We start from the raw sequence: 10,750 nt of genomic DNA on the forward strand, positions 1-10,750 counted from the left end.
TTAAGAGTATCCTCTATAAGAAGAAAAAATTTTGTATGATTTGAGACTAACATGATCCTGCCCAATTATATTATGCTACATATATAAATTTTATAATTTACAAAAAAGAAATTGATACAAGACTGATCAGATTATAAACAATTTTATGTAAGTTAATATACACTTTTGTGATTAGTAATTACAATTTGATTTCATATTTAATAATAGATTCTTGAAAAATTAAATATTAATTAAGCATGTCAAGTTTCACAAGCAAAGAAGGGAGGACACTCGTGTTTCCATAACTACATAAAGCTTTTTTGGAATAGTAAGATCAGAACAGTAAATCAAACACCAATCTATAAATGCTAGCATGTTTGGAATTTATTGAAAAATCACAAAATTATATAAATAAACGATTATTTTTTCAAAATAAGTTGTGTGCTACGAATCTTCTCTAAGTAACAAATAACTTGAAACAATTATGTCCTAAGAAAATCTAAAGATCCAGAAACAACACTGTTGATGACATAATGAAAGTAACATTAAAGAAAAAAAAAACTGCTACTCACTAACCATGTCATATGTAATTACTGCAAGCTTTAGTATATAAAGGCTTCAAAATCATGACATATAGACATAGTAATAGATCTTCAACAAGAAAACTGTTGTTTTGTTTAGAATCAAATTTTTTAGGTGCAACTTCATGGGCTCAACTCAAAGAAGGAGCAATTTGTTTTTTGGGTCAAGAAGAAGGAAAGGTTAACAGATAATGAAATGTCAACATGAAGCAAAAACATTTCTGGCCCAAATTTTAGTCTATAATGCTTCGTTGGCCTTATTGTGCCTAAAATAAGTCCATTAACTGGTTTTTTTTTTTTTATAGAATTATTTGTAACAGCTTGTTTAGTATTTAAATAATATTTCGTGAGTTTCAAAACTATTTCTTTGGTTTAAAAACAATAAAAAATATAATTCAAACCAATTTTTTTTTTATTTAACAAATGCCAAACACATGAATGGTACTTAGTATGTCTCTGAAAAAAGCTAATAAGTTTTTTAAGTTCATTTTAATTTAATTCAATAACCTTCATATAACTTACTAAAACAAGTTCGTATTTATTTATGTCAATAAATTTTATGGTTTAATTTATAATATAAATATCTTTATATAATAACATTTTATTAAATAAACACTTGGTTAAAGTATTATTTAAACACACTTTTAATCAATTTTATGCTCAACCACACTACTATCGATTGTTTCCATATTATCCATTTTTTGTAGTTTCAGAAAGTGACTAACTTTCCTTTGCAAGAAACCAAAAATTTCAATTATTAACACGTTGCACGTCCCATCCACCAAATGGGGTCAAGTTTAAGTCAAATACGTTACAAACAAGCCTAAACAATTTCTTTTATTTGTTAATTATAAGCTTTTTCTTTCAAATACAGTCACCTAAAATAAGCAACATGTTGGCAGTTTTCATTGGTTAAAAAAGATGAATTCTAGTTGTTCAAGTAACATACGTACCCAGCTCAACTTGTTTTGATTTCCTTTGATACCCTTTATTTAATTTGTGAGGTCATGTCCTTAATTTAAATCATATGTTCACATCAAAATTGATGGATTTTAAATTTTATTCAAGAAATTGGCACTAAATTGGTTTTTAATTTATGCTGTTAAACACGTAAATAAACCATTTATCAATTAACAAACATGAGTATGACTCTTACCCATCAATATCTCATCTGATAAGTTCTTGAAGCCAAGAATAAAATTGTGTAATTTTAGTACAGAAGAAAATGCTGTATAAACAAAAGCTTTGCTGAATGTTGATTTATATTTCTCCTTTTTATTTTCAATGTTCATTTCCAATAATTGCTTAAAAACAATTATCAAACTTTGCTATCATTTCAGGTAGGCCTTCTTTCTATCATATTAATTAAGGGATGTTGACCTATTAAGCTTGCTTGATCCCAGAAGTTTCACTTTGGCTACCAGTAATAAATTTCAAACTTCTTGACAAGTAAGATTAAGTTTATACATGTCAAACTCATTATAATAAATGGAAACTGAAATTCAGTTTTGCCAAACATTTTTTTGACAAGAATAGTTATCATTTTATACAATTTTTAGTCAAGAAGTTTGATATTCATACAACTTTTGCATTCAATATTGCCTCATATATCATGCTTTATCAGATTCTAATATGAAAAAAAGATGGACCCTTTAAACTTAAACAACACTTGCATGCACATTTATGCCAAGTTTCACATAAGAAATATTTGTCCTTACTCATGGTTTGGTGAAAATCTACACATGACCCACTGTGCAAAGTTAACCCACATGAAACTATCTCCATCATTATTCAATGCATGAACCAAACAATTATGTAAGCAACCTTACCTAGATATTGTCATCACTTATATTAAAATATCAAACAGGTAAAAAACAAGCTACCCCAACTGGAAATAATGTGGCTAATGTGCAAAATTGTAGCAATCATTCCTACACCCAAGTAGGGCCACACTCCTCTCCAACACTGACACAAATTGCTGGTTGGATTAGGTGGGCAACCCTTTACCACACCACACAATCTCAAAGATCACTTGTCCCCGCCAGAATTCAAATCAGTTTTTTGCTTTATTTTTATTTAATATCATATAAAGAATGCATTTATGAAGGTCATGATATAAACAAACATTACCCTTAGCAATCCTACGTATGAATCAGATCACCACTTTAAGTCTTATCCACTTGAATTCAAATAGAGAAAAACTATTAAACTTTACTTTAATTCCAAAAAGAAAAAAAAATAAAAAATCTTTGCTTTGGTCCTAATTTTCTCAAAGGAAGAGAGAGAAAGAAATGAGGAAAGATATGAAATATTGAACTTCAATTACTTTCTCAGCAACTCTTACTTCATAGAAAATATAGCTATAGAGGAAGTTGGCCAACGGTTAACTTCCCTCCAAACCCTTCTGAGTCTCTTGTAATCAAAGCAAAGTTCAGTAGTCGATTCTTGGTCACCTTCTGAGTCTCAAACTTCACCTTCCTGACATACCCTTCATACCAATCTTCACCTTCTGTTTCCCACCATCCTTCTATATACACACTTCACTTCCTCTTCTTCTGCTTCAGACTTATCCCTTCTAAGTCTTTTCTTTTCACCATGTTATTGTTAAAAGGTTCATGTCCTTGAAACCTTGGTTTGTAATTGTGAACACACAGTTTGATTTTGGTGTGAAGTTTTTAAGCTGGTGGTGCAGACCCTGGAAATTCTCCAAGTCCAACTAGTCTTCCAATTGGAGACCTTGAACTTCAAGTTCTCATGATATAAGACTGTTCAAAAATATTGGAGCTGGTTTCAACCATTAGACAAATTTTGTTGCTGAATCCTTCTGAAGATGGTATTTTTAAATTAAAGCATGGTGAAATTTCTTGAATGCTTCTTGTCTTTAAATTATTCTCCAAGAGTTCAAATAAGTTGGCGCTCTAATAATTCTTAAATCCTATGTTCAGTGTTGAGAATCAAACAAGACTTGGTCTCAGGCAACACACGTTTTTCAATTTTGGACTACTTCTGATTTGAATACATAAATAGCGGCAAAAGGGGTATCCTCTCTTCATTATCCTCTATTGATTTTGTGAAAAGTTGTAAGTTTGATTCAACTCCAAAGACAAAAAATTCCAATGAATTGTCCATGTCCATCGGAATTGGTGTTTAATTCAAGCAGCATGGCTTCATTTACTTCAAATTCATCATCAGAGCACAGCATGGCCAGTGCACAAAACATTCCTCCTCATGCTTCTTCCACCCCTTCTTTCATGACTAGGGTGGCCATGAGAATTTCTAGATCAAGGTGGTTCACCTTCTTAAGAAGAGTGTTCCATTACCAAAATGGACCAAGATCTGATCTTGATTCTAACCCTTTCAATTCTAGCACTTGGATGATGCTGGAGTTGGTTGCTTTATTGGTTCAAATAACAAGTACAACATTCACCTTGGTCATTTCAAAGAGTGAAAAGCCTATTTGGCCTATGAGGGTATGGATAGCAGGTTATGATATTGGTTGTGTCCTTAATCTGCTGCTACTTTGTGGCCGCTACCATCAACTTCATGTGACTCAAAGGGATTCTCTTAGCCTTTCTGAATTGGAGCAGCAGAGAAACAATGAAGAAACAAGGTACCACATGCTATTATTCACTTAAAGAACTTTCTTTCAGTCATTTTGTCATTAGCAATTGGTTAGTACCAATAAGGTAGAATTATAGGGTACACATTGTTTGAATGTGCTGAAAAATAAAAACTTTGGTCAGAGCCTATTAGAAAATGTTGACAACTTTGCTTCTTTGTCTGAATACAAACACCTTCAAGACAAAATCTTCTGTCACAATTTTTTTAATAATTATACTCTTGAACTTGGAATGATTATTATAGTATTTCAACAAGAAATCATGGAATTTCTAAAGATACAGATTTTTTTCTCCCCCTAAGGTAATGGCCTACCATTTTAGTGTGGTTATTGGTGTTCACATGGGGCACATGGGGAATGAAGATAGGAATAGGAGCTGGAAAGGGGACATAACATTGATGAAGATGAAAAACTTGTAGTTTTAATTTTGTCCCTTAACTTTCATCACATAATTTAGGACATGAAGACAGAATTAACATATTTATTTATAAAGTAATAATAATTTCATAGTGAGAGAAAGAGGAATGAAAAGTAACTAAATTTTTCACTGAAAACATATTTGGTTGATGCAGAATCCACACAATAGATAATTCGGTTTGGCCATGCCAGCCTAATCATAATTGATTGATTAGCCCAATTTTTTTTTTGAATTCGGCTGACCTAACCATACTTTTGTGGGGTCAATAAAGAGACACCAGTCATCAGTCATCAACAAATTTTCAATCCACTGTTTCCAAAGATAATTTATTTACTCCGAAAAATTCCTAGTGAGTAGTAACACATTTTCAAAACACTCTTTTCAATATACATTTTGTTATTAAGTAAAAATTTATAATAGACTTGTTAAATTGGGAATCAGATCCACTAAATTGAATGTAAAACTTACATCATTTTGAGATCAGCAGAAGAAAAAGAAGTAGCTTAATAAAATAGAGTGACGACCAAAAAAATATTAAAAACAAATAGAGTGATGAAATTTAGATTGGGACAGAACCAAATTGGGACAGAAAAATAGATTGCTAAAAACAAATTGAAGCATCTTTGCATTGAATAATTTCCGTAGTCATTCATCCAAGATTACCCTTAATTAGATACAAGATTTTTCTACAAACTTTTTGTCACAATTTGAAAAAGTAATTTAATTAACTTTGTACCATATAGTGTGTACAGGAGCTCACATTTGATGAACAAATGCCGAAGTTCACTAGAGCTTTTCTTTGCCATATGGTTTGTGATGGGCAATGTTTGGGCCTTCGACTCACGTTTTGGATCTTTCCAAAATGCTCCAAAACTCCAAGTGCTCTGCATCATCTTGCTTTCTTGGAATGCAATTTGCTACTCCTTCCCTTTTCTACTGTTTTTGCTTCTGTGTTGTTGTGTGCCACTACTTAGCACCCTCCTTGGATACAACATGAACATGGGTGCCTCTGCTAGAGGAGCTTCTGAAGATCAAATCTCACAACTCCCAAGTTGGAGATATAAAATTGTTCAATTTGACAATGACTCTCAAAGCAGTCAAAGATTGATCGATGAAGATCCAGTAAGTGACATAATTGTTATATATAAAATTACTAGAACTTTGATGTTCATAATATATCTAGTGAAAAAATCATTTCTATATGCAAACAAGAAAGAAAATTTAGACATTACAACCATACATATGTATGGTCAAGATTTAAGGTTAATTAAAGTTACTTTTTTTAATTTCAAAATTTACAGACAATATCATACAAGTTTTATATTTTAATCATGTCTATTTATTTTTAAAACTAAACCTATTAGATTAATCTTAACCATCCATATATGATCGAGATTTAAAAAAAAAAAAAACTCTAAATACATTTTTAATCTTTGCATTGTAGTAAATTTTTAATTTAACCCCTCCAAATAATTTTTTTAGCTTTGATCCCTACAATTTTTTTTTCTTTATATTTATTGTTAGTTCCTATTGCTAATGTGATTCATATTTTTTTGTTAAATTATATCAACGAGAAAGATTAAAAACAAAATATCACTAAAATGTAGGGATCAAGTCAATAATAATAAATTTGGAGGAACTTAAATTAAAAAAATTACTAAAATTAAAGACTAAAATTATGATTAAGCCTAAAAAAGCCAATCTTAACAATTTATTTACATTTTTATGATTAAGACCAATTTTTAACTCTATATATATTGTTTATTTTCATTTATAATTTTATATTGAATTGATAAGTTTGTGTTGTTGGGTGTGGTGACAGGAGGAATGTTGCATTTGCTTAGTCAAATACACAGAGAAAGAAGAAGTTAGGCAATTGCCCTGTTCCCATCTGTTCCACCTAAAATGTGTGGATCAATGGCTAAGAATTATATCATGTTGCCCTCTTTGTAAACAAGGATTACAAAGATAGCCATAGGACCAATCATACAAAACACTCCACAACATTAATCTTATTTTATATTTTATACACCCATTTTATTTTTATTTTTTTTACTATGGTTACATGAGTGAGTTTGTACATGTACAGAAGAGGTCACCAGTAACCAAAATTACATTAAATATACTTGGTTGGTTCATAGGAGTGAATCCAATTACATTTCAAATTAGTTCATTGTCTGTAAAAGTTTCTTTATACTGTGAGTGAGCATCTATGTATTGAATAATGAAGTAAATATTTATATTTGATCCTTAATTATTATATAATAAAATTATTACTTTGTACCACCCTTGCTTTTTTTTTTTTTGTTGATATAATTTTGTCTACTAGAAATTAAACTGTTAATATAAACATTATGAATATGCATAACAATATAATATACTATATTAACAAACAATTTTATCAGTTTAAAAAGTTGATATATTATTAAAACATCAAGCATAATTTATTATACAGTTATTGCAGAATCACACATGTTTGTATTCACAATTTAATTTTAATGAATCAAATACTTACTAACACAAGTAATTTTAATACTCAATATTTCTAATAAATAATAAATTTTACAATGACTTAACTTGAGTAAATGGAATATTGGATATAAAGAATTATAAATTTAAGTTGTGATAAATGTTTCTTTATGCTAAGATATAAAGTTTTATGTTGGTGAATTAAAAAAAAATCAAAAGTTATATAAATAAAAGTACTTCAAGTTTAAAATTATGTCAAATATTTAAAACAAATGAAATTAGCTAAAAAAAAAAAGAGTCAAACAACAACTTCATATACTTAAAAAAATAAGTCTAAAATATTTTTATATGAATTACTATTATTATTTTTTGTGAAATTAGTATTATCTTTAAGTCACTTTAAAAATATTTCGAATAATTCCTAGCAATATTAGCTTAAAACTTGAGTTATATTATTTAAATAATAATTTTTTACAAAATCGTTTATAAGATTATTTTTTTTCTCTCTTTTATCATATAATCTATTTTATCACACTTTTTAATTTTTTTCTTGATATCTCTTTCATAATTACATAATTACATAATTAAAATGATGAAAGTTTGTTATTGTTTTAAAATTTAGATATGCTGGTTTCAGCGCTTCTTTCAAGAAATTGTTTCTTAAACTCCTAAACAAGCTAATAATCTAAACACATTATCCTTAATTAAATGATTTACTTTATAACTAAAGAATAATTATGAATATTACTTAAAAATGGTCAACTGTTGGACTTTAAAATAATTGTAAACACGTGTGCATTTACTATAAAACTAATAATAAATTAAGATAATGATAACATAATTGGACAAAGACTTAATTATCTTCAATTGTAAATTACTTATTGATAATTAACGTGAATACTAAGTAGTAATCTACCGCGAAATGACCACTCTCGTAACTAAAGAAAACAAAAAACAAAACATATGATTTTAATTATTTAACAGTGGAAAATAGAAAAATTACATTCTTATATTTTTTTAAAACTAAAAAAGAGATTTAACACAAAAAAAAAAGAGAAGAAGAAAAAAGAATGCGAGTAAGATTATAAAAAACATGATTAGAGAAAAAAAATAAAAAAGTAAGATAAAATAGTTTATGTGATAAGGTGTCTTTTGGGATTAAAATTTTTAAATATAAAAAGAATGAACTAAATTTAAATTATTTTTTTAAAAAATAAGATACTGAATCAAGAAAAGTCATGGATTCAACTAAAAAAATAAAAATTATTCTTTAAATTATTACTATTATTTTTTTTTAATTTTTTATCTACGGAGAATAAATTATAAAAAGAGATATTGGATAAAAATTAGAAGATAATTTAAACATCATAAATTTTTAAAATATATATCATAAAAATAAAATTAAAAATAAATTTTTATTCTAATATACAAATATTTTACTTACATAAATTAAATTATAAAAAAAATCTTATACAAAGACTAAATATATAATTTAATTAAAAGTTGGAAAAAAAACTAAATATATAATTTAAATAGTTATACTAATTTTAAAATGCCAATTCAAGAACAAGAAGTCCAAGTTCATTGACAATAAAAAATACTACTCCACACAAAAATGGAATGCAAGAAAAAGAACAGAAAAACTATATAAAATTAATAACATAACCATGAACTGGCATGCATGGAGAATTTTCAGGGTTAATATCCCATAAAATGTACCTTAGAATGGTTGAAAATGCCAACAAAGATGATTGAGTGGTACCCCAACAAAAAACCTTCCCTTCAATTAAGTGCCTTTGTTTCATCCTCATTTTGCGTTTGATAAAGGTGGGAACTTGTGGTAAAAAATTGTTGATTTGGTAAAAACCACAAATTTGAAATAGCAAAACTTAGTTAACAGCCCAAAGATTTAGGATGACTCAGGCCCTAAGTTGTTTTTGTAAACTGAATTTTCATTATTTTCTCCTTTGTGGGAAAGCATAGAAAGTGACAATATCAGAACCTTCTCTCTGGTCCTTCTTCCTCAGAATCTATAGCCCCTTGTAAACCTGGTCATTCTTTCTAGGGTGATTTTCATCCTACTTCTTGCTTGCCTTCTCACATAAACAGGTAATTAAGTTTCACTGTTGCTTTCCATCAACATTTCCTTTATGAACTTCCTTTGCCTTCACATTCATTCACAGTACACATAAACATGTTTATTATACAACATGTTCTTTTCTTCAGAAAAATATTAATAAGTACTCGTTGAAGAATTAAAAATAAAAAATTCATTATAAAAAGTACTTACTCTTACTATTTGTTAATTCATTAAATAGTGTCTTTAGGACATTGATTAGCACAAATTCTTTTGTTTATAGGTGAAAACATTATGTTACAAACCATTTTATTTTGTGACACATTTTTTGAGCTTTCATATCAAATCACTTTTTTTTCTAATAAATACCCATTTTTTATCTATATTTGATTGGTCATTCATTAAAAACACCAAACTTTTTTTGTTCATTTAATCAATACCCATTTTTTTTTTCTAATAACATCAATGATTATGGAATGTTAGCAAGTTTTTATCAATTAAAAAGTAGTTACTGAAATATTTTATAGTCTGCTTTGTTATATTTCATTTGTACTTAAAATACTCAAGTAGTATACAAGATATTTGCCAATATTTATCATACACACCAATGGAGCATTTCTTAAAGATTTGTTTGGTTGATTGGTTTATATTACAAAGTAGGAGGTACTTAACTCCATCTTCCCTACCAATCCCAAATGGCAATAAGTATTTTGAGTAAGGATTAAACTGACATATGCATATTTGAGTTAACTTGGGTGAATTAGAGGCAAGGTGAGGATTGTTGTTAATTGAAAAATTGATAGGAAACTTAATATGGAGCCAAAGGTAGAGCAAAAGCCACCAAAGATCAAGGTGATTGATAATATTCCTGAGTTGGACTTGGCTACTCTAAAGAAGAATTCACACATGCTTGTGTCACCAACATCTCAATCAACAATATCAAGAAAAAACTCAAATGGAAGATTGAATTGTCTATGCTCTCCCACCACACATGCTGGCTCCTTCAGATGCAGACATCATCGATCTTCTGGTTTGACTCGTGGTAGATCTGTTGGATCCAATCTTCTTGAATTGGGATCAAAGACAGGCCCAATAAGTGACTCACTCCAAGCTCAGTAACTTGCATGGCAAGTAATGAGGTTGCACATATACAACATCTGCATGCATCTATCTCTTCAGCAGCCAATCATTGTTCAGAGTGTTCATTATCAAATCCTTTAGTTTTTTGAGGATGTCAAATTTTACATCTCTTGAACAAACCCTTCTTGGTGTTCAGACTAATTATGGTGATTGAAAAACTCATAATTGAGTTATTGTAAGGTTGCACATATCCATATATATACATGTGCATACATATATATCATTATGTTTATCGCAACCAATCATTGTTCAGATTTTCCTTCATATGTTCTCTACCTTTTTTTAAGTGTTCTGTAGAGATGATACCAAAAATCGATTCAATCTGATGTTAATCATAAAATCAAAACAAACAAATTGATAGCTAAACAAATTGAAAAACTTAAAAGCATGTTGTTGTATGACGCTTTTAAATTTAAAAACTTATAAATTAAAACTTTAATAATAAATATTTTATTATATTAAGTAAG

The 10,750-nt window shown here is 28.7% G+C and overlaps 2 protein-coding genes across 4 annotated transcripts; both read left to right on the forward strand.

Annotated features, from left to right (window-relative positions):
• Positions 1-2,859: 2,859 nt before the first annotated feature.
• Positions 2,860-6,877, forward strand: LOC113849749 (E3 ubiquitin-protein ligase At4g11680-like). 3 transcript variants are annotated; one of them, XM_027479884.1, is made up of 4 exons: positions 2,860-3,393; positions 3,506-4,170; positions 5,350-5,719; positions 6,423-6,765. In XM_027479884.1, exons 2-4 carry the CDS (start codon positions 3,677-3,679, stop codon positions 6,567-6,569), a joined length of 1,011 nt encoding a protein of 336 aa, XP_027335685.1. In that variant the 5' UTR covers positions 2,860-3,393; positions 3,506-3,676; the 3' UTR covers positions 6,570-6,765. The 3 variants fall into 3 exon arrangements, with proteins under 3 accessions (XP_027335685.1, XP_027335683.1, XP_027335684.1); XM_027479882.1 differs by having other exon boundaries at positions 2,868-3,393; positions 5,341-5,719; positions 6,420-6,877; XM_027479883.1 differs by having other exon boundaries at positions 2,868-3,414; positions 5,341-5,719; positions 6,420-6,846.
• Positions 6,878-9,956: 3,079 nt separating this feature from the next.
• On the forward strand, positions 9,957-10,262 carry LOC113851177. Its single transcript, XM_027481654.1, has one exon. It carries the CDS (start codon positions 9,957-9,959, stop codon positions 10,260-10,262), a length of 306 nt encoding a protein of 101 aa, XP_027337455.1.
• Positions 10,263-10,750: the final 488 nt, after the last annotated feature.

The sequence above is a fragment of the Abrus precatorius genome, unplaced genomic scaffold (genome assembly GCF_003935025.1).
Source record: "Abrus precatorius isolate BTA unplaced genomic scaffold, Abrus_2018 Scaffold9, whole genome shotgun sequence".
Taxonomy (NCBI): domain Eukaryota; kingdom Viridiplantae; phylum Streptophyta; class Magnoliopsida; order Fabales; family Fabaceae; genus Abrus; species Abrus precatorius.

Excerpts from the sequence above, each read along its gene's own strand:
- LOC113849749 (XM_027479882.1), top strand. The coding sequence starts at position 3,677 with ATGAATTGTCCATGTCCATCGGAATTGGTGTTTAATTCAAGCAGCATG. Across the intron at positions 4,171-5,340 it reads AGAAACAATGAAGAAACAAG|TGTGTACAGGAGCTCACATT; the intron begins GTACCACATGCT and ends TGTACCATATAG. Across the intron at positions 5,720-6,419 it reads GATTGATCGATGAAGATCCA|GAGGAATGTTGCATTTGCTT; the intron begins GTAAGTGACATA and ends GTGTGGTGACAG.
- LOC113851177 (XM_027481654.1), top strand. The coding sequence starts at position 9,957 with ATGGAGCCAAAGGTAGAGCAAAAGCCACCAAAGATCAAGGTGATTGAT.